General features: G+C 52.7%; 1 protein-coding gene across 1 annotated transcript; it reads right to left on the minus strand.

Moving 5' to 3' along the window:
- Nucleotides 1-581: 581 nt before the first annotated feature.
- Nucleotides 582-23,856, minus strand: CD5 (CD5 molecule). The gene is made up of 10 exons (XM_077116077.1): nt 23,717-23,856; nt 11,471-11,509; nt 8,983-9,297; nt 8,478-8,540; nt 7,859-8,188; nt 5,630-5,914; nt 4,439-4,564; nt 3,681-3,734; nt 2,489-2,608; nt 582-1,945 (listed from the first exon to the last, which is right to left on the minus strand). Exons 1-10 carry the CDS (start codon nt 23,766-23,768, stop codon nt 1,857-1,859), a joined length of 1,473 nt encoding a protein of 490 aa, XP_076972192.1. The 5' UTR covers nt 23,769-23,856; the 3' UTR covers nt 582-1,856.
- Nucleotides 23,857-27,803: the final 3,947 nt, after the last annotated feature.

The following is a 27,803-nucleotide window of genomic DNA, read 5'->3' on the forward strand; positions in this document are numbered from 1 at the left end:
TGCCAACCAGACCTGGCATGTTGGCCTCCACCACCCCAGCTTCCTGCTTCCTTGATCTCCAGCTTCCCAGATTCTGTAAGCATGCACATCTACCTCCTACCCCTCTCCCTCCATATCCTTCAGTAGCTCCCGTTTGCTCTTCCAGAATAGGCTTCTGTGGCTTGCACCAGTGATGCGTGTTGCTTCTTGCTGACAGAGCCGCCTCTCCTGGAAGGCGGCCCCAAACCTGTGACCTGTAACCCCACATCCTGCTCTTCTCCAACGACTGTCCAATGCCAAAGTGGCTTAGTGCTCCCCACACCGCCTCTCCCTTTATTCGACCCCTATGTTCCTTATTAGGTATTTTCCTCTTAGCTTGGAGTTAGGGGAAATTTAGGCACTGCAGGATTAGGTCTGTGTCTAGAATCTCTGAGTAGCAGAGGAGACTATTTCAGTTGCAAGGGTTATTGAAACCAGAGGAACATATCGGGCCCTGTGCTCTGGTTCTTGGGTTGGAAAGTTTGACTGTGATGGGCTGAAACCGCTTTACTTTGGACTTTCAACTGTCACGTGAAACAAAAAACAAAACAAATTGGCTAGAATTTACGAGGTACCCTCTTTTTGCAGGGCCCTGGGGTGGCTCTGGTGCCTTTGGGCTTGGCAGTCAGTGGTCCCCGCTCTCTTACGTGGGGACGGGGCTGCAGGGGCTGTTACAGGTGGAGGGCGTGGTGATGGGGCTTTGGGGCAGACCGGCCCGGGAAACCTGGGTGCACACACAGCTCTCCGGCTGGCAGCTGCTGTCGCGGTGCTGAGCCGTCTCTGGGTTCGGGTCTGCAGGTCTCTGGCCACGATGGCTGCAGTCACCGCAGGAAGTCCCCTTCTGGTGGGCATCACAGAGCAACTCACAAGGGTGGGCCCTGGACTGAAGGGGCAGGGGAGCTCTAGTTCTCAGGAAGCAGGAATAGCATTATTTACAAAGAACATATTAAGAATACATTATCCCCTCCCCACCCGGAGTGAGCTTTCTTTCCACTCCTCATTGGGGTCGAGAGTCTGAGGAGAGAGTGGGTGCTGCTTGATCATTGCTTCCCAGCGGATGATGGAGAGGAGGTGCTGCCAGCATCTGCAGAACAGTTGCTCTCTCTGGCACCCGTGTGTCTCTCCTTGGAAGGGCTGATGCTTTCTGGGCTCTGTACTTTCGCACTGTCCACACTCGGAGGGGGTCAGCCGAGCTGTTTTTGGGGGGGTGGGGTTTCACCGGGGCCAGGCTCCAGTGAGAGGAACAGGGGCCATAAATAGCTGTGGGATCTGTTTGCAAGGCGCTCTCATCTCTGTCCACTGTCTGGCCGGGACTAGAAAGCAGGACATCGTGCCCAGGGGGCGACTGCCTAGTATTCTCAGGACAAACAACTCTGGCTCTTGAGTCACACTCGTGGATCCCGGTTCCGTGGGGATGAGACAGGAAAGGATCAGAGGAGAAAACCTCACACCCAGGAGGTGATTCAGGATGTGAGAGCCAGGCCCCAAGTGCCAGGCTCAGTCTCAGGGACAGCCGCGTCCTTCTGGAAACTTCCCACCAGTGGATGGGCAGGGTGCAAGGGGTGCTGCCCCAACACAGAACTCTTAGGGGCGCTTTCGGTGTGGTCTGCTTTACCCTCTGCTCCCACGTCAGCTTCCATCACCCACGGCACTGATGCTTCAAGAGTCCAGATATTCAGAGCCCCATTCCCCCCCACTGCCCCCTAGTTCATTTGCAGGCAGGAAAGGGGTGAGGGGAGAAGGTGAGTGGCTGGTGCTTATCCCCAAGATGTACAGTGGGGAGCCCGGGGGCAGGGGAGGGGCGGCGCCGGGCGTCCGGCTGGGGACGGGTTCACCTCTCACAGCTGCTGAGCCCCCCGCAGATCATAGTCACTGTCCGAGGAGTTGTCGGGCTGGGCGGAAGACCGATGCAGGGCCCCCTCCAGAGCTGGGGAGAGAAAGAGGGGTCACCCTGCCAGCACCCCCGCAGCAGGCCAGATGCTCACAGCCGCAGATCTCTCTCTCCTCCCCTGTTTTGCTCCAAGCATTTGCTAATGATGCTGTTCCAGGCTCCCTGGGGCTTAATTGTCAGTGCCAGAGAGGGAGCTTTCGGTGCAGCTCCTGTCGGCCATTTAATGGGCCCCATCCTGATGCAAAGGAATCCAAGGGGCTGCATTTAGCTTTAGGGGGCGGGGCAGGGGGCTTTAAAGCCTTGCAAAGAATCAGGCCCATGAGGATTAATAGCATGCATCCAAGTGCATTCTTCTTTCGGGGTGAGAATCTCCCGGGCTGGAGGAAGGGGGGTGGGTGGGTGGGTCCGGGTATAGCAGAGGCCTGTTAAAGCTGAAGCCCCTCCGCATCCTGCTGTGACAGGCTGTCAGCTCTCTCCTGGGGCCTCCCTTCTCCCTTTGGGCAATGGCTCAACCTTCCTGTCTCTGACTGGGTTCCTCCAGCTCTACCTGCATTCCCAGGAGGGCCAGCTGGTGCTCACCTGGATAAGCCAAGATGTGGGAGTTCCTGGGAGGCTGGCTGTAATCATTCTCCACATGGGAGGCCGTGGCGTTCTCTACGTGGGACCGGACAGTCGCAGTGTGGTTGCGATGGAAAGACACTAAGCAAATGCGGGAGACAGTGTCATCAGCCTCGCTGCTCTGTCCTCTTTTCTACTTCCCCGACAGGCGCCCCGAACTTTGATTTCCTGTTTCCATTACATCATGGGGGAGAAGACAAAGGCACCCACCCCCTCTTCCTTTCTGCCTTAAGAGGGCCCCACCGGCAGTGGTCAGCAGCAGACTTTGAAAGCAACTTTGGGTTGGCCAGCAATCTGACAGGTGGGGTGGGCCTTCAGACAGTCGATCGGTTAGTCGGTCATCAAAAATTTATTAAATAGGGAGATGGAACCCAAATGACAAGCACAGATAAACGCCCTGGCCTCCTGCCTTCACAGGGCAGAAAAACACTTGGATAACACAAGACCTTCTTGATGGATTTTGCCCTGGATTTGTAAAGGGGGAAGTGGAATGGAAGGAGGGAGGCAGCTGTGATTCCATCCAGTGTGGCTCTGGCCGTGGTTAGTAGGAGAAAGGAAGAAGCCCAGGGTGCTGCTGAGCTGGTACATGAAACCGTTTAAAAGTGTTCCTTTTACATTGTTTTGGGATAAAGGCATTCCATGATAAAACTAGTCTGGACAACCCTTCTGGAAGTATCCCTGCTTTGAGAGCCAAACAAATGTAAAAATGCCCTTTAAAGATTCTGGTAAGTCCTGAAAGAAAGACCCACGCTCAGTTTTGCCTAACTCGTGTTTTCCAACTCTGTGTGATCATGGAATCCTCTTTCCTAAGTACCACCTATAAACATCTGTTGGCCGCTGCGCTGGGAAATGCTACCCAAGGAGATGAGGATTACTGGTGACTTCTGGTCAACCCCAGAGGCGAAGCAAGAGACAGAGGATATGCCGTGGATGTGGGCCCAAAACCACCCAACCACCTGCCCCAGCAAGAAACCTCAGCCCTCCTGGGTGTGGGGACATGTGTTGACCACTGTTGACAAGTATGGTGGAGACCAGAGGCCTCAAGTTGCCACTTGGTCTGACTGTGGCCGGCAGTGAACTCTGTTCCTGCTGCTGTGGCGTCCTTCCATGAACACTGGCTTCCCACTGGACACTGGGACCGGGACATACTTACTGTTTTGATTCATTCCCGTCGGGCCGATCCACTGGCGCTGTTTTTTCTGGCGGACTGGGCAACAGACAGGAAAGACAAATCAGGAGGGAGGGAGGAGGTGTCATGTGCAGCTGACCGCAGGAGCCCGTGGGACCGCTGGCTTCTGCCCTGTGAAGTCTCTCGATGCCTCAGTTCCCTCCCTTGCTCGGGAGGGGGATCTGGGGCCATCCAGCTGGCAGGGGTGCACACAGGAGGGTGCAGAGGTGGCCGAGTCTTCAGGAGAAGTGGCCCCGGGTATTTGGAACTGGCATTAAGATCTGTGGGGCCGCGAAGGATCCACGGAACACCGTCCACCTCTCTTTTCAGTCTCTCTAACCTCCCTTCCTCCTTGTCTCTGAATAATTTCCTCTTGCATTCTGCAAGGCAAGGAGGGCAATTCTTTACATGCACAAGATGTGCAAGCTCCCGTTTGGAGAAGCGGAAGCAGGCTTGAGAAGGGGAGGTGGCACCAGTCAAGTGCCACTCCTAAGTGGTTAATCCAGGCCTGGGACGGGGGTCTCCTGACTTCAGTGGCCATGCCCATGGCACTCTGGCAGCCACGGTCCAAAGGATGGCCATACCCTCTCTCTGACCTTCTGCTTCGGTTGCTTTCGACAGGAGAGGGGCAGGGTAGAATCGGGGAGCACAGGTGCCCTTAGCCCAGCCGTCTGGGGCAGGACACCCCCCACCCCCCACCCCATTCCCCAGAGGGCCAGGGGCTGGGGGCCCCCTGCACCTACATTTTTTCAGCACCTTCCTGTAGGCAAGGGGGCCACACTTGGCCAGTATCACTGCCAGGAGCACCACGGTCAGAATAATGCTTATCACAGTGCCTGTCCCCAGGCCGGCGGGGTTGGGGTCCTGGCCTGGAGAAGGGAGAGGCTTAGGTGAGTTGCAGCCCTGTCCGTTCAGAGGGAAGCCGCTGGCTGTCTGGCTTCTTCCTCTCGCCTTTGCCCCTCTAAGTAATTCACCAAGTGTGAAAGGCAATTGTCCGTCGGCCTGTCCCTCCATCCATGCCGAGAAATTTTCTGCTACCCATTCACTCATCCACTGTTTAATCCTCTAACATTTGATCATCCAACTATCATTTGCCACTCTTATCAACTAACTTTTTACCACCTGTTGGTTATTTATAAACGATCGTCTTTTAATTATGGACCAATATATAATCATATATCGATATAGCCAGCCAGTTGTCTTTGTCCATTTGTCCATTTATTTGTCACTCCTTCCATCCACCCATCCACCCACTCACCCACCCATCCATACATACACTCACACACACCCATCCATCCATTCATACACCCACCCACCCACCCATCCATCCATCCATCCACCCATCCATCCATCCACCTACCCATCCATCCATCCATCCATCCACCCATCCATCCATCCATCTACCCACCCCATCCATCCACCCACCCCATCCATCCACCCATCCTTTCACCCATCCATTCGTTCATCCATCCATCCATCCATCCATCCATCCATCCATCCATCCATCTCTCTCTCTCTCATTATTATCCAATTACCATCGATCGCTCCAATAATGTAGCAAATGTCTACCATTTATCCCTTAGTTTTCTATCATCCATCCTGCCAGTTAAAATTGACTTATTTGTTGTCTGCCTATTGCCTGGTCCAGCTCTCAGTTATTGCTGATGCTCATTGCTGCCTGTGCACTCTTGTTCCCCCTTCTCCCCCCTTGTCATCTCCGTATCCTTGTCTGGGGTTCGAGGGCTCTCTACCTAACTCCCGGGACCTGCTCTTTAAGAACACGCTCCTTGGCTCACTGGCAGAATTCTCGCCTGCCATGGCAGAGACCCGGGTGCCTGCCCATGCAAAAAAAAAAAAAAGCTCCCTAATGGGGCCCGAGAGGAGGCTGCCCCCCCATCCCTCACTCACCGCCCCATGGACTGTGACCAACTCACATGTGACAAAGACCCTCTTGCAGTGGTCTTTTTTCTCCCGAAGCTGGTAGCACTGGGACAGCTTCTCCTGGAGACATGTGAACCCCTTCTTGCTGTCCTCCAGCACTCGGAAGGAGAGGACGTGGCCACACTGCTGCTCCCGGCACACCTCCTCCCACCTGGCTGCACTCTTGGCCGAGGTGCTGCCACACAGGGTCCCCCACCGCGTGCCCTGGTGCACCTCCACGGTCCCCTCGCACATGCCGCTGCCCCCCGCCAGGCGGCTCCGCACCTTGGGCTGGAAATCTGGGGAGAGGAAGCAATCAGAGATGAGGCGGTGGGCTCGGAGGCAGCACCCTTGGTGCCCGCCCCCACCCAAGCCCTCAGCCTGCATTGCCTGGCTGCGGGGTCCCTGGGCCGCTGGCAAAGTGGGGCCACCGTGTGGGGACCACTGGGATTCTGCAGCATGGGTGCTTTCGGGAAAAGGGGTGGCAGGGTGGCTGAGGCCCATCGGCCTCCACTGGCGGGCAGTCAGCACCAGGGCCAGGCAGAGGGAACAGAAAAGCAGTGGAAAGAGGCTCCGCCGGGTCCCCTTCCCTCTTAGAAGCATTGCCTCATTCTCTTGCTGTTTTGCTTTCCAGAAAGGGGAAACTGAGGCCAGGAAGGAGAAATACTCCTGCTCCCTCCCAGTGCCGGCAGTTCACAGGGTGGGGCAGAGTCCAGGAATCCTGCCCACAGGCCCCACGCCCTGAGGGTTGGGCGTTCAGCGCATGGCGCCCGTGCTCACAGAGAATCACATTTGTTTCTGCTTCTTGGGGTGGGAACTGGGACTCTTCCAGGACACCCAGCCATAGCTGAGGCCCACGCATGCTCCTTTGGGCGGGAGTGGTGACCTCGCCAGCTGTGGTCAGTTTCCATAGCAACGTCCGTGTTTAAAACCCCTGGTAGATCTGTTTTGAAGCAACTTCAAAGGCAAGACCCCTGGGTTTGGTTTTGCAGTTGTCCTCGGCACAGAAGCTCCCAGCTGAGGGGCGAGAAGGGCCGAAAGCCAGCTGCTGCTTCCCACATCCAGCCAATAAAAGATCCTCGGAAGCTGCTTCTGCCGCTTATTTTTGCTAATTCACTCACAGTAGCTGAGGGGTTGGGGGTGACGGCTGCGAGATAGCCGGATGGTCCAGATTTGTGCCTCAGAATCACTGGGACCTTGCTAAAATGCAGAATTTAAATCAGCAGGTCCAGGGTGGGGCCTAGGGTTCTGCTTTTCTAACAAGCTCCCAGCAAGACCCACCTGGAATGGGATACTCCAGATGTCACGCTGGTCCAGGGTGACATCTGGAGTAGCAAGGGCGTAGGCCACCGGTTACGGAGTGACACTGAGCTCTACGATATTAGACAAGAACTTTAACCTCTCTAGCCTCAGCTTCCTCATCTGCAAAATGGGCACACTAGCACCCGCCTTCTAAGTCTGCTGCGAATGTACAAGAATGCACCGGAATGGTTCCTGGCACCGAGTGAGCTTTCAGTAAATATCATGTACTATGTCTGGATTCTGCTGGAACACTTCTGGTGATGAGGGAAGCACCTCCCCAGGTGGCCTGTCCATGCTCGGGTCTGTCATCCTTATTTTGACCTGCACTCTGTTCCCCGCCACCGCCCCACCCCGTGGATCCTGGTTTTACCCCCTTGGGGTGGCATAGACTTGGTCTCATTCACCTCCTCCCCACCAGCAGACCAGTCTCTTCATCTCCTCCACCCGGGGCTTGGGGCCCCCTGCAGGAAGCCCTCCTGGGAGCTGTCACTCCTCTCTCACTGCCCCTTGTCAAGGAAAGTGCCCATCTGTGCTCTGAGCCCCAGGCACCGGGGTGTCTGCAAGGTTCCCATTGACACAAGCCATGGTTCCAGACGCAAGCCGAACTTGCTCGCATCTGGAAAGCCGTGCTGATTCTCTTTCCCCCTTGGACGGCTGAACTCAGGCTTGTTCAGTGTCGCTTCGCCGAGATTCCCAATGTGTTGTGTGGGTGCGTGTGACCCCCACCCCTTCCCTGCACTGCTTCCCATCTCCTAGAGGCTGAACACCAGGCCCTCTGCCGTGTTCTCCCACAGCACTTGGCAACCCTGCGCTCATGCAGGGCTTTCTGGAAACACGGGTTGGCTGACCCATGAGGACCCCGGGTTGGGATTGGGTGTGTGTGGGGGGGGGAGGTAATGTGGCAGTAGAATCCCCCTGGGGCTTGTTGAGGTTTCACTCACCAGAGCAGATGATGGCGAGAGCCTGGCCATCCTCCCGGGACTGGATTTTTCGGAAGCATTGCTCCAGGGAGGTGCAGCTGGCATTCTGGATCTCCCATCGGATGGGCAGGGGCCTGGGCTCCCAGCGCGGCCCGTCCACCTCCGCCTTTGGCAGGTGCATCAGGAAGGTGCCACACTGCAGGACTTCACAGAGGAAGTTCCCCAGGTCCCGGGCCCCGTCCGCCTCAGCCTCATAGCTGATGGCGCCGCCCAGACTGCCGCTGTAAAACTCCACCACGCCTGCACAGTGCAGGCCGCCGGACCCCGCCACCAGCTGCAGCCGGGGAGGAGCTGAGAAAGGAGGGAGAGGGGAAGCCCGGCCTGAGCGTGGAGGGGTCCAGACCTCCTTGGGAACCGGCCACACTCCTTGCTGCTTGGCCCCAACGTGCACCGACCAGAGGGCCCAGTGACTGAACTAACTGCCTGGAGAGGTAGTGAGCCTCCCGTCACAGGGAGGTTCCAAATATTGCATGGCGCTACACTCTTGTCGTTCTTACGTCCATGTTGAACTGAGTGTCCCGTGTCTGTATCTGCTAAGGGTGGATGACCCTATCCTCAAGGGGCCTCGGGATCCTTTTACCTGTGGGCTCCGGCGTGGTTGTGGCTGGAGGGCTTGTGGGGGGAGGTGTCGTCCTCGTAGGCTCTGAAATAAGATACTCTGGTGAGGCAGGGGAGAGTGACCCGGGGAGGGAGGAAGGAGGGGGGTGGGGGAGGGAGGGAAGAGTCAGGGGGGCTGGGAGTGGGGTGGGGGGAGGATGGCCACATTAGCGCCCCTCCCCTGACCACATATTGCCTCTAAGCTCCCTTGTGAGGCTGGCAGTGCCACCCCATTTTACAGAAAATGCAGGTTCAGAGGGGATGATAAAGCTGGCAATTGGCAGCAAAATCCTGGAGCCTTTTCCATCCTTTCAGACAGATGCCAGCACCCCCTAGGCCCTCCCCTTCCTGCCCCCCTCCAGTCCATCCATCTAGGGACTGGGGCTATTGTAAATCGGGGGCCCCGTCCACGTGCCGGCCCAGGCCCTGGCACCGGGTGTGGGCTGGGGTGGGTACCCAGGTGCCCCCGTAATGTGACTGACACCCACCTAAGCAGATCAGGCTCAGCGTCGGGCACTGTTCTGTGCTGCTGCTGCAGTTGGCAAAGGACCCTGGCTGTCCGTGGCAGAGGAGCTGGTTGTAGGGTTTGTTGAAATAAGGGATGGGGCCGAGGGACAAGGCTTCCCTGCAGCGCAGCTGCTGGCAGAACTTCATGCCCTCCTGGATGTCCTCCGGATGGACCAGGACCCTGCCCGGGCTTAAGCCCCAGCTCCGGCTGCACACGGTACGCCACCGGTGGTCATAGTGGACCTCCAGCTGGCCTTGGCACTGCGAGCTGGAGCCGCTCAGCTTCACCAGAACCTCTGGGGGTGGAGGTAAAGAGGCAGAGGTAGGGTGACAGGCGGGGACCCCCACGCCCGGTCCAGTCCTGCCAGCCTTCCTCCTGCCCCACAGGTCACCTCCACTGACCCCTGCCCCCCTGCCTGGCACCTCGTGCCTTTTGTGAGGTCTGGGGGCACCAAAGGGACTTCCCAGCGGCAGGCTGGGACTGCTTGTGACCTGGGCGGTCGGAGGAAGCTGGGGCCAGGGGGCTGGGGTGGGGGGTGTGGCGCCACATTTCAGAACAGAGGGTGACTTAGAGTCACGGTCAAGGGCTTCTCAGCACCCACTGCCCAGCAGGGTCGCCTGGCCTACCCCACTCCTGGAGCGCTTGCTTCAGTAGGGTCTGAGATGGAGACTGGCCGGGGGAGGCCTGTTCTTTTTTATTTGTTGGTTTTTGTTTTTATTTGGCACGGGTGAGCTCCGGGAATTGAACCCGGGTCTCCGGCATGGCAGGCGAGAACTCTGCCACTGCGCCACCATGGCCTGCACGGTCCAGGGGTTGTGACAAATATTCACACTCATGGACCCACCACCACTGTCTGGACGTGGGACATTTCTGTTACTCTTTGCAGTGAGTCTTCCCCGACGGAGCCCCAGGCAGCCACTGAGCTATTTTCTGCTACTAGAGGTTAGTTTTGCCTGTTCTAGAAGGTCATGTAAATGGAGTCATACAGTATATGCTTTTTGGGGGAGAAGGGGGCGGGTCTGGCTTCTTTTGCTAAGCTTGCTTTTGTGGTTCATGTCATCGTGGGTATCAAGTGTTCATTCATTTTTATTGCTGGAAATTGGGTCAATTTCTGGATCTCCTGGAATGCATTTACCCATCCACTACTTGGGTGGTTCCCACCTTTTTTGGGATTATGAATATTCCTGTACAAGCTTCTGTTTCTCTTGAGTAAATACCTAGCGGTGAAACTGCCAGGTCATAGAAACATAGATGGTCTGTGATTTCATAAAGTTCCATGCAGGAGAAAAGTAAGAATAGCTATTTGTTTGACTTTGCATAAAGAGACTCTGGAAGGTTGTACGAGAAACTGATAAATGTGGTCCATCCTTGGGGCATAGGTGGTGGGGGCAGAGAAGGAAGTGAGACTCTTTCACTGTAGATCTTTTTCTATTTTGCATTTTTGAGCCAGACAAATGTACTGCATATTCAATAAATTAATTTTTTTTTTTTTTAAAAAAGACCCTTCCAAGTGATGCTGAGGTAGATATTAGGAACCAGTATTTGGGCTGCCTTCTCCTTCCCCCAGATGAGGACATTTGGGGTTCAGGGTGCAGGGCTGGGGCTTGCCACATTCCCCCAAGTACCTAGCAGTTGTGTGGGGTAATTGCAGTGCCTGAGCTGGGAATATTCTATGGGGTTCTTCCCCCTGCCACACACACACACACACACACACACACACACACTCCCCAAGTTGACTCACTGAGTCTTCACCAGGGAAGGCATTCTATCCCCATTTTACAGGTGAGGGAATTGGGGCTCGTGGAGGCTAAGTACTTGTCAGGGCTCAGAGCTATGATGACAGGGCAGGATTGACAGGCCTGGCCCTGAGCCCACAAGGTCTTCTGCCTCCTCTCTGGTTGGTCTCGGTGAGACCCTGCGGCCACATTTCCCCCTCGACAGGCTGTTACTGCAGGTAATGCAAAAAAAAAGAGAGGCCTGTGGCAAGATGAGTTTGGACACCACCGAGTTATAAAAAAAAAAGGTTTGAACAGTTTCATCGCTGCAGGACTTCTCAGAGCGTTTACTGGGCTGGTCTACACTGTCGGTCTCTAGGGGGAGACACAGTGCGGGGTTGCCTCCCTTTTGCCCAGTGTGTTCCGTGGAACCCTGTTTGGGAAACACGGGACCTTTGGTGCACTTTAAATCTCGTGCAGCCTCAGCCACACCAGCGTTTGGCCATGGAGCACCTGGCCGGACTGGTTAGGAGGCAGGACTTTGCAGTGTGCATTTAGGGGCTGGGATGTGTCTTCAGTGAGTTATAATCATCATTACCCTGAGAAACTGGTACCTGCAACGTGCATTGTGGCCAACAGGGGGCCTCTACCTGCGCAGGGTGTCTTGACTGGGGAGCTGGGGGTGAGGTTCTCTCCTGCTGGACCCCCAGCCCTGTCTCCCCTGGCCCAGGCCTCCATGTCCCCCTTTCTTACCTGAGCCCCTCTGGCTGGGTCCTCCGAGGCAGGAAGTGACTGCAGAAGGGAGAGAAGTGGGTCAGGAATTGAAGCCCCCTCCAGCTTCCACTTCCTCGGCTAACCCCCACCCACAGCTGGAGCAATGGCCTTTGCAGCTACCCCCTTCACCGTCCAGGGGTTCAGGGGCCCAGATTTTCATACTGTAGGTTGTAACCCCTAAGCCAGTCATGGAATCCATATAGTGGCTTGCAAGCAGCAATTTAAAAAAAAAAAAAAAGCTGAAACGGAATAGAATAGAGAATGTCAGAACGCACCAGGCATATTGCAAGGGTCAGAATCGCTTTTTGTGCACGGTGTTGCAATGCAAAAGTGTTGCTTTTGATCAAAACCATTTGAAATCCACAGTTCCGGACAACTGAAAAAGGAGCCCGAGAGGGAAGAAGCCAAGACAACCTTTGCTACTTTCTAAAATTCCCAAGGTAGGATAAGAACGAATGCAATTTATCTTGAATAGCTCCCAGTTTTCCCGTGGAGACAACAGAAGCTCAAAGAGGTGAGGGGTTTGCCCAAGGGTCATAGCCAGTTGACAATGGAGCAAGGGGTCTTTAGGGGACCGGCCTTCCCTCTGATTTGGTTCCTGCCTGCGCCCATTTAATAAGAGCGTGGTCATTTGGGAAGCTCTGCCTTGGACCAGCGCCATCTGACAGTGGAGCTGGGCACAGAGGCTCCCGCTCAGGGCTCATGGCCAGCTCACCTGTGGCTGGGGAGAAGGTTTATTTGGGTTGGAGACGGCGTTGAGGAGCTAGCTCGTTTAGCCCCAGAGCCCACCCTCCGTGTTCGCCACCCAGCTTTATCAGTAGCTAAGCAGGTATCTGTCCATCTCCTGGGACTTCTCATTTGGGAGGGAGCTGGGGGCACACTGCGTCAGGGAGACTCGATGGTATAAAGTTGCATTTAAATCGTTAAATTTTGACAAATTGTTGTGGTGTGTCAAAAAAATAAATGTGTTTTTTAAAAAGTCCGTTCTCTCTTTTGTTGCTCAGACGTGGCCTCTCTCTCTAAGCCAACTCGGCGGGTGAACTCACTGCCTTCCCCCCACCCCATGTGGGACATGACTTCCAGGATGAGCTAGGACCAGGAATCAAGGGATTGAGAAAGCCTTCTTGTCCAAAAGGGGAAAGAGAGAAATGAGACAAAATAAAGTGTCGGTGGCTGAGAGATTTCAAACAGTAAATTGGTTATCCTGGAAGATATTCATATGCATTATGTAGATATCCCTTTTTTAGTTTATGGTGTATTGGAGTGGCTGAGGGAAGTGCCTGAAGCTGCTGAGCTGTGTTCCAGTAGCCTTGATTCTTGAAGACGATTGTATACCTATATAACTTTTACAGTGTGACTGTGTGACTGTGAAAACCTTGTGTCTGATGCTCCTTTTATCCAGGGTAGGGACAGATGAGTAACGAAATAAGGATAATCAAGAAATAAATAATAGGGGGCATAAGGGGCAAATTAAATTGGGTCGATGGAAATACCAGTGGTCAGTGGGAGGGAGGGGTAACGGGTATGGGATGTATGAGTTTTTTCTTTTTATTTCTTTCCCTGGAATGATGCAAATGTTCTAAAAAATGATCATGGTGATAAATACACAACTATGTGATGATATCGTGAGCCATTGATTGTCCACCATGTATGGACTGCATGTGTGTGAAGATTATCAATAAAAATCTTTAGTAAACAAATAAATAATAAATAAAAAGTCTGTTCTTGCCCAAGTGCTCTGAAGCTGGTGGTAGAATTTTAAGGGGAGACACATCCCCACCAGCCTGCCTCCCTCTAACAAAGTTCCTTCCAATGACATTCTTACAGCCCTGTGATAACCAGGGAGTGATGGCCAGAGCTCTGGCTTGGGTGGGTTGAGGGTCATCCAGCTGTTAATCATCCGAGTGGGCAGGGCAACCTCAGAAGGACATGGTATAGGTGCTCAGTTAGCATCGTAAGAGAGGAAGCTGGAGGCTCTTTTCACCCACCCCAGCCCCGACCTCTCACCTCACCCCTTTCTGGTCCTAGTTCCCCTTCTGCAAGCAGGACACTCCACCTTTAGATAGTCATTCCTTTGGCTAAGCTGTGAGGGCTGGGACAGCTACGGGAGAAGCACCCTTGGTGCTATACAATACAGGATAGGTTTTACCGACAGTGAGGATTTTCTAAACTATGAGTCTGAATCCTCTTTTGCCACTTTCCACCTGTGTGACCTGGGGAGCAAGTTTCTCAGACTCTCTGAGCCTCGGTTTCCCCCTCTGTAGCCTGGGAATGTGTAGAATGGGACCAGCTTTGCAGTGATGTTGGGAGGGTGAGAAGAGATGGTCTGGTAAAGGACTGAGCCCAGCGTCTCCCTAGCACCTGTTCCATGCTCTGCTGAGTTGAGGAGCAGGCTGGCCTGGGCAGGTGTGAGCAGCATTGGATCTTGGAAAACCAGATCAGTGGGGGTCACCACGCCCTTTTCCCAACACCGGGAACCGTCATGTTCTCCAGATCGCCACAGCCTACATTCATTATCAGCACAGCTACCAGTTATCCGCCACCCGCTGTGCTCTTGGCACTCGGTGGTTTCTTACAGAAATCATCACGAATCTTCCATGAGGCCCCACTACGTGAGTTGAAAGTTTTCGCGGTTTAGGAGACGGGGGAGGGCAGCGCCCTCCAGGCCTGCTTGTGAACCCCAAGTCTAATTTCAAAGCTCATGCTCTCTGCCCTCTGCCCGCCCCATTACTTTTTCAAAGCATTGATCTCGGGGTGGGGGTGGGGGGGATGCAACGATGAACCCACCCTAGACCCTGGCCCTGAGCTGCTCTGGGGGTCGGGACTGAGTCTGAACACCCTTCCAGGTCCCACACAGAACTGGCTGGCTTGGACGACTGTCCCTGGAACCACTGAATGAACAGGAGAACTAAGGAACATTTTTTTTTTTTTAAATATGAATGACCATCTATTTTTAACACCCGGTAATACTGTCGCTCCTTTGTTCTTCCTCACGCAAAAACATTTTTTAATTTGTATTTAGTCACTATCATTGTACACTCTAGGCATTCCTAGATTATACCATTTCAGTCTCAATGTCTGTCTTTCCTTCTGGTTTCATTTGCGCCCCCAGCCCTCCTCCCTCTATCATTCTCACATTCAACTTCATTCAGTCCCTTTACATTATTGTGCTACAATCAGGTAGTATTGTGCTATCTATTTCTGAATTTTTACAATCAGTTCTGTTGCACAATCTATATCCCTTCAGCTCCAGTTACCCAATCTCTACCCTATTTCTATCTCCTGATGACCTTTGTTGTTAACTGAAATTTCTCCAAGTTCATTCATTAATGTTATTTCATATCAGTGAGACCATACAGTGTTTGCCAACGAACATTTTAAAAAGAACACGTTCTGTTAAGAAAAAGGGGGTCTGTGTGTGATTGTGAAAACCTTGTGTCTGGTGCTCCTTTTATCTAGGGCATGGACAGATACGTAAAAATATATATGAATAAAAAATAAATAATAGGAGGGATAAGAAATAAGATAAATTGGGTAGATGGAAATACTAGTGGTCAATGAGACGGAGGGCTAAGAGGTGTGGTATGCATGAGTTTTTTCTTTTTCTAGAGTGATGTAAATGTTCTAAAAAATGATCATGGTGATGAATGCACAGCCATGTGATGATATTTATGAGCCTTTGATTGTACACCATGTATGGAATGGATGTATGTGAAGATTTGTCAATAAAAATATTTTTTTTAAAAAAAAGGAAAAAGGGGGTCTGCCTTCCAGGGCTTCCACCCCCCCTCTGGGTGCCTGGCTGATCATGCCTCCCGAGAGGACCAGAGATTTATCTCTTTTACCCTCCCTTCATCCCACTGCGAACACTTCTATGTTTTCACCCTTTTCCAGGCATTTTGACTCTCGATTCCAGCACAACTCTCTAAAGGAGGTACTGTTATTATTATTATTATTATTATTATTGGCATGGGCAGGCTCAGGGAATCGAACCCGGGTCTCCAGCTCGGCAGGCAAGAATTCTTGCCAGTGAGCCACCGTTGCACCGCCCTAGGTGCTGTCATTTTTAACCCCATTTTGTGGATGAGGAAACTGAGACCGGTTAAGCAAATTGTCTGAACTCGTGCTGCTGGTAAGCGGTGGGGCCAGAATTCTAACTTGGCCGTCCAGCCCCAGAATGTGCGTATGGCTCCTGAGCCATGCTACCGTCCTTCCCTTCAGAGAGATGGGTTGCCCTGGGTTTCACCAATCCCTGTGTGTTCCTGGCATGCAATCCCGATGAAAGGGGATGAACTTGTGTTTCTGTTCAGTCGGTAAAACGTGGTCATTTTACCATGAACTTGCTGTGTGACCTTGGCAAGTCGCTCAACCTCTCTGGGCTCAGTTGCTACATCTGTGAAATAAGGAAGTTCGATAACCCAATCTCTTTAAACTTTAGTTCCTGGTGTATCTCAACAGCTGGGAGAGGGAGGGCAGCAGCGGCCTGTGGGTGGCAGGGCTGACTTGGAGCCTTCCTGGGTGTTTGCTTTTCCTGCCTCGCCCAGGGGTACATTCCGGTTTTGATAGAACACAACTTCTTTCCATATTTTTTTCAGCCACTTCTTGTAGGGTGCAGACCCAATACCTTCCTTCCCCTGAAACCTGCAGGCCCTCCACTGCTCTGGCTTACACCCACCCTGTCCTTTCTAGAATCCCTTGCAGCCTGAGCCCGGGGCTCTGAGGCTGCTGAACCCCCAATTGTGTGAACAGAAGCCTCAAGGTTGTGAGACCGTGAGAAAGACAAGGAACACAGAAGCATCAAGCATCGTGACATTTCCTCATCTGCTACACCTCGAGCTAGGAACGAGAATTCTCAGCACCCTTTCAACCTCCCTAAGGGTCTCCACAATTTGCACCCTGACCCCGGAGAAGCCCAGACAGAGCTGAGAGCCGAGAAAAGCCAGTCAGAAGGCATTGCCGCTCTCCCCAGATCCCAGCCTCTTCACCTCTGCAAATGGGTTTCATATTTGTGATGGTTGCATCATGGGGAAGATTGGATGAATTACCCAAAGCAGCCCCGAGGTATTTTACCCTTGCCCCCCAACTTTCCCCTCCTACCCCACCCCCCCACCCCCCACTTCGGTTCCATGGGCTGTGTCTGGTCATAGACAGGCCGCCAGTGCCTTCTGATTGCAGAATCCGCTATGTCCCCCCGCTGCTGCTCTGCGCTGTTCTCTGCTCCAGCTTCAAAGACATGAAGATTTCTGCAGCCAAACATGAGCTTTCACACTAAGCGGGATGCGCCAAGATTATAAATAGCCTCCCATTCGTTCAGCTCAGGATTTGCACCAAATGCGCTTGCCAGAAACTTACGAGTGATGTGTGGGTTTTGGAATTGCAATAAAGGATCACAGAGCTGTGTTATAGGTCCCGGATTACAGCTGAGGTGGCACAGGAGGATCCAGGCACGTTTGTACACAGAGGGTCAGACCTGAGCCCAGCGGGCTGGCTTCCGAGCTTGCACACTGACTCTGGGGACCTGCCTGCATCCTTGAACATATTTTGCATTTGCAGCCCTTCCAGGGAATGGAGGAGAGGGCGGCTTAGGGTCCAGTGGGATTGGGACCTGAGGGAGGCAGGGACATTCCCAGTGATAATAACAGTGACAGCCAACACTTATGGAATCCATTCCCCGTTTTTGCCCCCTCAGCCTCACACGCCCAGGCTGTTGTTACTCCAAGTTCACAGACAAGGGAGCCGGTGGACTGATTTAGAGTGGTTTGGAGTTTAGACGTTCTATTTTTTTTTTTCGTAAACAGTTCTCAGCGCCAATATTCCATTAATTTCTCCGTTGCCACTGCCATCGATTTATGACAAACACTGACTCCCTTTGGGGGAGGATTCCGGACTTTCCTTCCTCGCAGGCTCTGTCTACACTGACTGATTCTGGAGATCCGAAAACCCTCTTTTTAAACAAATGGGAAAAAAGATGACAAGATTTGCATTGTCTCTCAGAGAAAGGATGGACAACATGAAGCGCACAAATCTAAGAATCATCGGTGACCCACTAGGAGACGAGAAGGGGTAAAGGCTAGGAAGAATAGTTGAGGACATAATGGGGGAAAACTTCCCAAACTTTATAAAATACATACATATGCAAATCAAAGAAGCCCAATGAACCCCAAAGAGAATAGATACAAATAGACCTTCTCCAAGATACGTACCAATCAGTCTCTCAAATGTCGAAGAGAAGCAGAAAATCCTGAAAGTGACAAGAGAAAAGCGACTCACCACATACAAGGGAAACCAAATAAGACTGAGTTCGATCTACTCAACAGATGCCGTGAAAGCAAGAAGGCAGTGGTATGAAATATTTAAGGTTCTGGAAGAGAAAGACTGCCAGCCAAGAATACTTTATCCAGCCAAGTTGACCTTCAAAAGTGAGGCAGAGATTAAAATTTTCACAGACAGACAAGCGCTGAGAGGATTTGTCAACAAGAGATCGGCTCTACGAGAAATACCAAAGGGAGTTGTGTCCGCTGAAAAAAAAAAAGACAAGACAAGAGAGGGAAGTCTGGAGGAGGGCACAGAATTGAAGTGTACCAGTTAGGGTAACTTAAAGGACAAAAAGAGAATGAAGGAAAAGAATATATAGATCTGACAAATAAAAACCAAAGAATAAGATGGTAGATTCAAGAAATACCTTTACAATAATAACTTTGAATGTTAATGGACCGAGTTTACCAATGAAAAGATACATTTTGGCAGAATGGATTAAGGAATATAATCCAGCTATATGCTGTTTACAAGAGACTCATCTTAGACACAAGGATATAAATAGATTGAAACTGAAAGGATGAAAGAAGATGTTCCATGCAAGCTGCAACCAAAGAAAGCAGGAGTCGCTAAACTTCTATCAGACAAAATAGACTTTAAATGTAAAGTCATCATAAGAGACAGAGAAGGGCACTGCATATTAATAAAAGGGACAATTGACCTAGAAGAAATAACAATCATAAATGCTTATCCTCCCAATTAAGGAGCTCTGAAGTACGTGAGAAGACATTGGCAAAACTAAAAGGAGCGATAAACATTTTGACGGTAATAGTAGGAGAGTTCAATACACCACTCTTATCTGTAAACAGAACAACTAGGCAGAAGATCAACAAGGATATACAAAACTTCAACAATTTGATAAATGGATTAGACCTAACAGACATGTATAGGTCATTACACCCCAAAACCCCAGGATATACATTCTTCTCTAGTGCTCATGAACCATTCTCCGGGATAGCTCGTACACTGGGGCACCAAACAGGACTTTATAAATTTAAAAAGGTTGAAATTATTCAAAGCACTTTCTCTGATCACAGTGGAATGAAGCTGGAAATCAATAACCACCAAAGAACCAGAACTTCCACAAATAGATGGAGATTAAATAACATGCTCTGAGACGATCAGTGGGACAAAGAAGAAATTGCTAGAGAAATAAGGAAATATCTGGAGACGAATGCAAATGAGAATACGACATATCAGAAGTTATGGGCTGCGGCAGAGGCAGTGCTGAGAGAGCAATGTATTGCCCTAAATACCTATAATAAAAAAAAGGGGGGGGGGGACAAAAATCGAGGACTTAACTGCTCCCCTGGAGGAAATAGAGAAAGAACAGCAAACTAGCCCCAAAGCAGGTAGAAGAGAAATAACAAAGATTAAAGCAGAAATCCTCTTTTCTGAAACAACAGTTGTCGGGTGGACCCGCAGTTAACTTGCTCTATCAGGGCGTCAAGCAAAGAAAAGACCCTTTAGGGCCAAAATTCTGTTTCTTGGGTAGAATGGGGGTGGGGGTGGGGGTGAAGGAGTGGGTTTAATGTTAGAAGCCATTTTCTGTGCAAAACTCACAGGGAATCGCCCTAGGCTCAAGCTAGGAGAGGCCTGGGAATGGGCTGCCTCTCGGAAAGCAGGGTCTTGCCTCTAATCTCACTCACCCCAGGTCTGCTCCAAAGAGCCAGGGAATCCCCAATGGCCTGGCACATCTAACTGAGTTTGCGTGAATTTCACTGTGAATTTCACTGCCCTCCTCTTAGGCCAGAGCTCCCATATCACCAAGCTCTTTCATGGCCAGGCACTCATTCTTTCCACTCAGCAGTCCAATGAAGAGGGGACTCTGTTTGCCCCCATTTTCAAATGAAGAAACTGAGGTTCAGAGAGGCTGAGTGACTTGCCCAATGTCACACAGCTTTGCTGGTAGCAGAGTCAGAACAGAAACCCCATGCCCAGTGTCTGGCAGGGCCCCATTGGAGTTTATCTGGTGCGGAGACCCCAGAGCCTCCTCACCCTGCAGTACAGATGGGGGAAACTGAGGCTAAGGAGCAAAGGCCCCTGGTCACCTTCACCCACCACCACAATCACCAGGCTGCCGCCTGGGAGAAGAGTCCTGGGGTCCCTGTGGGGACTGTGAGTCAAGCCCCCAAGGGACATATAACAATGATGATGGTATGGGCAATGGCAATTATAGAGGAAGTGGTACGGGTTCACTGTCCTTATCTGCAATGCAAAAAACCAAAAACCAGAAGTCTTTCTGAATGCATTTGGCTGGAAGGTCCCTCTGAGAATGCATTTCACTGCAGAAATGGGGAAGTGGGCAGTGATTGGGGGGCCTCATCTGACCTCTCTGGGGGCTTTATGAACGCACGCACCACCACCCCCTCCCCGTCCGCAATACGACCTTTTTAGGATCTGGAAAATTCTGCATTCCCAAACGCATTTAGCCCGGGGCTTCCAGCGGAGAGTCTGTGGCTTGAGAACTGCCGGCTTTGTCCTCTGCTCGGACTCTGGCCACATCCTTTTCCAGGCTTCCATGGCCAGCTCCCTCCCGGCCAGCCTGGGCTATGCCTCCCCAGCTCCCCACGACGAGCTTTAAGGATTTGCTCAGATCTGACTATCTCGTGAGTCCCACTGATCCCTCTCCAGGTCACATTGCAACACCCTTGCCTGCAGTGCCCCCAATCCCTGATGACCCTGCCTCTTCGATCTCGGCACCCCCCACCTCGAGACCTTGGGGTATCTGTGCCCTCCCTTGGTCTGTCTTTCCCCATCACTCCCCAGACCCACCAGGGTGGGAATTTGGGCTGATTTATTCACTGCTGTGTCCCCAGCGCTAGTGCCCGCTACAAGACGGCTGCTCAAGAAATATTCGCTGTCTGAATGAATGAATGAATGAGATTTGATCTTTGCAATCGTCCACTGAGGTGGGAGCTGCTGTTGTCCCCATTTTGTAGACGAGAAGGCTGAGACTCTAAAAGGCAAGGTGACCAGCCCCAAATCTTGTCACTTGTGAGCAGCTGAGTAGGAGTCACACCCAGGCCCCCCTCCCACCCCCCACACAGGGCCGTCCGTACACATGGAGTTGCATGCACGTGCACACACCGAGACCGCATACACACATGCACATGCGTGTGCACACAGCTGACTCACGCAACATATGCACGCACACGCACACAGAGGCAATGCTCAATTTTGGCAGGTCAAGTTGAAGTCCCTCCCTAGAAGCAGGGGCTGACTGCTGCAGGGGAACCCTGGAGCCAGCCAAGGGACAGGGCCAGTCCCTCCATCTCCAGGTCCCTCTGTGGCCTGCTCGCTCCCCTGCCCTGCTATAGCTCCCCAGTTCCTCTTGGCCTGACCTGCCTCACTGCCTTTGCTATTTGTTCCCTCTTCCCTCTTTTCTCTGCCTGGCTGGCTCCTTCCAGCATCCGGGGCTCAGAGGAAGGGCCCCGCCTCCGAGCAGCCCTTCCTGCTTGCCCAGTCTCAGGACTGTCCTCCTGGCGCCCACAGTCATTTCATCTCAGCCGTTTCACTCCTTGCACTCATCTCAACATTTCAACGCCTGCAAATATTTTAGGGGCTCGTTCACTTGTGTTCTGTAAGGCTCTCCTTCACTTGTGTTCTGTAAGGGTCTCCTCTGTTAGTCTGTCAGACCCACTGGGCAGAGACTTCTTTTCCCCGTGCTTTGCACAGAGCTGGGCAGGCCGTAGACAATAAATATTTGTAGATGAATAAATGAGCGAGTGGCTCGCCTTGTGCACGAGGACTGGGGGAAGAGAGCAACGGGTGGCCTTCTTTCTTGCTGGCCCAGGTTTTAATGATAATAAATACATTAATAGTAGAAATCATAAAATACTAACGTAATAACAATCATTATAACGAACACTTACTATATTAGGTGCCAGAAGTCGTGCTAAAAGCTCTACATGTGTCGATGCATTTGATCTTTATAAACTTCTATGAAACTGGTACTATTTTATTTCCATTTTACAGATGAGGAAACCGAGGCAGAACGCGTCCAGGGTCACCCAACTGGAATGCGGCAGAGCCGGGGTTCTCCCTGCAGAACCCATGACCTTCCATGCTCCAGTGCTGGCTTCAGGAGTCTCAGGGGCCAGGCACAAGCAGCAGGCAGAGGAACCTCCCTACCTCACACCCCTCGAGGGCGAGAAGAGGGGCCTAAAGACAGCTGCAGAGGGGGCAGCTCTAGGAAGACCCAGCCTGTCTCTATCTCCCTGAAGGCTTTGCTATATCTCAGGGGGCCCAAAGCTGCGCTGGAGGCTGCAGTGCCCCCAGAGACCCAGCCGCAAGGTGCGTCTTCTTGGAAGTGGCTTGAGGGGTGCCAGTGCTGTCTGTATCCTGAGCCCCAGCTGCAGCCCTTGGCACCCCTGGCCCTGGGGTGCTGCATGTCTGCTGGTGGTGACTATCCTGTGGCCATTTTCCATGCGGGAGTGACTATGGCATGTCCTTTCTCTTAGCTAGACTAGCTAGGGTCTCTAACTGGGAAGGCAGCTGTGCCTCGAGCTGGGAAGGCAGCTGTGCACATGTCAAGGACCACCCTTGGGTGGGTCCGGGAGGAGGCCCCAGGCGATCAGGGGGGGCATGTGCTGGGCTGGTTTGCTGCTCGCCCACTGCTCTGCCAGGGAGCTCCCTCTAGACGTTGCTGTGCCTCGGTTTCCCCCTCTGTGAAATGGGGGCAACGGAACCACTACTTCATGGGGTGGGGGGATTGTGAAGATGAGAGACAGAAATGGCTTTAGAAGTATTTTGTAAGCTGCGACCCCCTGGGAAGCTGGAATCTTAGCAATTCACACCCATTCACACACACACACACACGTGTGCACACACACACACGGCCAGCCAGGCCCACGGGCTGCTGGGATGGTCCCATCCGGAGATCAAAGTCTCCTGCCAAGCCCAGGGAACCCCAGGGCCAACGAGGCCATAGCAGGTACTTTGCGGGGTAGTGAGAGCCAGCCAGGGGGCCCGGCCCCCAACCTCTGCGGTTACACATCAGAACACGGGAACATGCTTGCCCCAGGCATGGGAGAGGTAAGCTTGCATTCGGGGGCCATGTCCCATCCAGGACAGTGCACACTCATGCACACTCATGCTTTCACACCCGGCCTCTCTCGTCAGGACTGAGGCTCCCCTCTAGGGCGGGCAGTGTGCCCCGCAGCCCTTTTACCCCCAAACTGGGGACGCCACTGACTCCTCCTGCTCCCCCCTACTCTCACCCTGCAGCCCAGCACCTCTCTGGCCCTGCCGCACTGTCCAGACCTCGGGGAAGCAGCCAGATCTCAGGCAGCTCTGCCCTGGATAAATGGGGAATTTGATGCCAGGAGGAACTCGGGGTCCTAGTTGAGCTCCCAGCTGGCTGGGCGAAGAGCGCGGGGCCTGGGCCTCAGCCAGCGCCCCAAGTTCTTGGGGATGCCCCACCATCGCCTCGTAATCACACAGGATGCCCCAGACTCACCCTGCCCTTAGCCTTATCCCCACCCAGTTTCTCCAGAGGCCACGGGGCATTGCTGAGGGGTGGGGTCCCAGAGCCCCTTCTCCAGCGCCCCAGGGTGGGGATGGGGTGGGGAAATGACAGAAGATGCCGTGTGTGCTCGGACACCTGCCTGACAGCCTGGGGCCCCCTCCCAGGCCCACCCAGGGCTGGTCCTTAACATGTGCACAGCTGCCTTCCCAGTTAGAGACCCTGCAGAGCCGAGCCCACAGGGGATGGGGCCTGCACCACTTCATTTCTGGGCGGAAGCGGGGCTGGGCAGCTCCTGGGATGGGACAGGCAGGGTGGAGACAGCCCTGGGGCTGGGCGAGCAGGATGGCATATTCGAGAGTCAGACAGAGGGAGAGCTGAGGTCTCCAGCCTGGTGCCCTGAGCCCAGGCACCCTGGCCGGCGCCCCCAAAGGGGTACTCACCCAGCATCCCCAGCAGGTACCGGGTGGCCAGTGGCGGCAGCTGGTTCCCCATGGGCGCGGCCTCCTCCTGCCGTGGCTCAGCAGCTCAGACCCGTGGGAGAGGGCGGCTGGCCCTGTGTCCCGCTCTCGGGGGAGGGCGGGGGTGGGGCGGGCAGGCAAGCAGGGGTGGGACAGGGGAGCAGGCAGTGTGGGGCCTGCGTCACCCGTGTTTGAAACTGAACTGTCGACTTCCTCCTGGCAAAACCACCTGCCCCGGTTCGAGCGGCGGCGCCTGGCTGCTGCCAGTTTCCTGCCCGAGGCACCCTGACGTCCCGGCCACAGGGACTAGGGATGGGGACCCTGGGACAAGGCTGGGAGGGTGAAGCCCTGAGCTGGGTTTGGGAAGAGGAGGAGGAGGAGGAGGCCTGGCACCTGCTGAGAAGGCCTGAGGGGAGAGGAGGGGTCCCCAAAGCAGGCAGGGGTCCCACCCAGAGGGCTCCGAGCTGTTCTGGGGGTGGGGGCGGGGGAAGTGAGAGTGGGGTGGGGCAATGTCAGTCCTTGCTGCAGACTCAGTGATGAGAAACCAAAACGAAACCGCCCAGCTCACTTGATGGCGGAAGGGGTTGGAAGTTTTGAGGTGACCCCCACGTTTTTCCAGGGAGCTCAGGAGATGGATTCTCCAAGAATGTTGGACGTGCATTGGTGTGTGTTTGTGTGTGTGTGATCTCCATGCTGATTAGTGTGTGTGTGAGTGTCAGTCCATGCTGATTTGTGTGTGTGAGCTCCCTACTGATTTTTGTGTGTGTGTGAACTCCATGCTGATTTGTATGTGTGTGATCCCTGTGCTGGTGTGTGTGTGAGCTCCATGCTGATTTAGTGTGAGTGTGTGAGCTCCATACTGATTTTTGTGTGTGCGTGAACTCCATGTTGATTTGTGTGTGTGTGTATGTGATCTCTGTGTCAATGTGTGTGAGTGTGATCCCCATGTCGATGTATGTGTGAGTGTGTTATCCCCGTGTTGATGTGTGTGTGTGTGATCCCTGTGTCAATGTGTGGGTGAATGTGTGATCCCCTATCGATATCTGAATTTGTGATCTCCTATTGATGTGTGTGTGAGTGTGTGATCCCATGTCAATATAAGTGTGTGATCCCGTCGATGTGTGTGTGTTTATGATCCCCGTGTCTGTGTGTGTGTGAGTGTGTGATCCCCATGCCGATGTGGGTGTGAGTGTTTAATCCCCATGTCGATGTGCGTGTGAGTGCATGACCTCCGTGTCAATGTGTGTGTGATCCTCATGTCGATGTGTATGTGTGTGACCTCTGTGTCATGTGTGTGTGTGATCCCCGTGTCAATGTGTGTGTGTGAGTGTGATCTCCATGTCGATGTGCGTGTGAGTGCATGACCTCTGTGTCAATGTGTGTGACCTCTGTGTCGATGTATGTGTGAGTGTGATCCCCGTGTCGATGTGTGAGTGTGTGATCTCTGTGCTTATGTGCCTATGAGTCCATGACCTCCATGTCGATGTATGTGTGTGTGATCCCCATGTCAATGTGTGTGTGTGAGTGTGATCCTCGTGTCGATGTGGGTGTGAATGTGTGATCTCCGTGCCGATGTGCATGTGAGCGTGTGACCTCCGTGTCAACGTGTGTGTGTGAGTGTGATCCTCGTGTCGATGTGGGTGTGAATGTGTGATCTCAGTGCCGATGTGCATGTGAGTGTGTGACCTCCATGCCAATGTGTGTGTGTGAGTGTGATCCTCGTGTCGATGTGGGTGTGAATGTGTGATCTCCGTGCCGATGTGCATGAGTGTGTGACCTCCGTGTCAATGTGTGTGTGTGAGTGTGATCCTCGTGTCGATGTGGGTGTGAATGTGTTATTCACACATGTGTGTGTGTGAGTGTGATCCTCCGTGCCAATGTGTGTGTGTGAGTGTGGTCCCCGTGTCGATGCTCTCCTGGAGGGGCTGGGATGAACTCGTCCTGTTGATGGGAGGCAGGGTCTCCAGGGTTATGTGGAGCAGATGGGAAGGCCCCGGCCAGGTGAAGGGCTCCAGCCTCCCTGGGGCTGGAGCTGGACGAGGTGCCCCCCACCCCCACATCTTCTGTGTCCTGGGATGGGCCAGTGGGGGAGGGGGCCCAGACTCAGGCTCCTTGAGGCGTCTTAAAAATCCGGCCGGCCCCAAGGGACATAAAAGTCCCAGGATGCGATGGCAGCTGCAGGGCTCTTGGTGTGCCACTCAGCCCCTCCTTATCCCTACTGTGGGATCTGCCTGGAGGTCCCTCAGGCCTGGACGGGGGTCGTGAGACCACCCAGCAGCCACCCAGCAACACCCAGCGGCTGCCCAGTCTCAGGCTTCCAGTTTCTGCAGAGGTGAGGGCCGGAGGTACTTCGTGGCAGACATTGAAACAGAGGCCACAGATTTAAAAGTAAGGATTCCCCGCTGATGCTTAGGAAATGGCTCAAGGGACAGCTTTGGAGACAATGGCTAAAACCCCTCTTTGAATTGTTATTAGTTTTCGTCTTTTGTCTCTTTCTTTGTTTGTTTTAAAATATGAGCTATAGAGAAAAGAGGGAGAGATGAGTGAGTTAGCTATTTGTTGCAGGTTAGGAAAGTACATTTGCTTTAGAATCACAGAACTACACAAGAGCTCTGTTAGAAGCAGTGTTTCTTTGCCATCATCATCATTACTACTATTATTTGCTATATTTTGCATTTTGTTCACCAAGTGTTTTCCTTTGAACACTCTCTTATTTATTTTTTGGGGGGGTGCATGGTCCGGGAATCGAACCCGGGTCTCCCTCATGGAAGCCGACCATCCTACCACTGAACCCTCCGTGCACCCCCGGATTCACTTTTTGAACGTAAATGTGTTTAAGAAGGGAACTTTTTTTGATCGCCACCAGCAGTGAATGGCATGTATCTGCACCAGAAACAGAAAGCAACTGGGAAAAATAGATTTTCTGGGGAGGGGACTGCATGCTGGGGTCACCGCAGGCTCTGAGCTGGGGTCTAGGGGGGAGGGGCGCCTCCTCTGCTGCAGAGTGAGATTGATAAGAATTAGAGACTTGCCCCCCCCCCGACATAATCAGAGGGGGGGAGAGAGGGACAGGAAAACGAGTGCGATGATGACACAACAGCCACTCACACATTGCCTGCTCCGTGGGCCCCTGGAGGCATCTCCTAGCACCCGTGGCCCCCTGCCCACGATGAGCCCGTGATGCCCTCCCCCTGCCCATTTCCAAATGGAGAAACAAACGGGCTCAGAGAGTTGAACTCCCTCACCCACGGCCATTAGTGTTGAGATTATTATTATTTTTTTAATTAAATTAAATTAAATTTCTTTGAAATACCAAACAAACGCAACCATTCCTATTTTGATCGTTCCTTTCTATGTATATAACCAGTAATTCACAATATCATCACATAGTTGCATATTCATCATCATGATCATTTCTTGGAACATTTGCATCAATTCAGAAAACGAAATAAAATGAAAACAGAAAAAAAATGTATACATACCATACCCCTCCCTTTCATTGACCACTAGCATTTCCAACTAAATTTATTTTAACATTTGTTCCCCCATTATTTATTTTTATTCCATGTGTTCTACTCGTCTGTTGACAAGGTAGATAAAAGGAGCATCAGACACAAGGTTTTCACAATCACACAGTCACACTGTGAAAGCTTTATCATTATACAATCAGCTTCAAGACACGTGGCTACTGGAACCCAGCTCTACATTTTCAGGCAGTTTTCCTCCAGCCTCTCCCTTCCATCTTGAATAACAAGATGATATCTATTTAGAGATTATTTTTTTATAAACAATATTTCATGAGTAGCAACGATTGTTATGCTTTGTTGTTTTAATAAAGGGTTCTATTTTCAAAAAAAAAAGGAAGGAAGGAAGAAAGAAATGGGGATTTCCAGAGGAGCTGTGGTTGGGGGGGGGGGCATATCCATCTCCTCGGCAGGAACCCCAGCATTTCTGGGGAGCAGGGAGGCTCTCAACCAGCCCTCCCCAGGAGCCATCCCTGGCCCCTGACCTCACATTCCATCCTTCCTTGGCCCATGGCTCGGAAAATTCTGCCTTTTCATTCATTCAT

Source organism: Tamandua tetradactyla, chromosome 9, assembly GCF_023851605.1.
Source record: "Tamandua tetradactyla isolate mTamTet1 chromosome 9, mTamTet1.pri, whole genome shotgun sequence".
In the NCBI taxonomy this organism is placed as follows: Eukaryota; Metazoa; Chordata; class Mammalia; order Pilosa; family Myrmecophagidae; genus Tamandua; species Tamandua tetradactyla.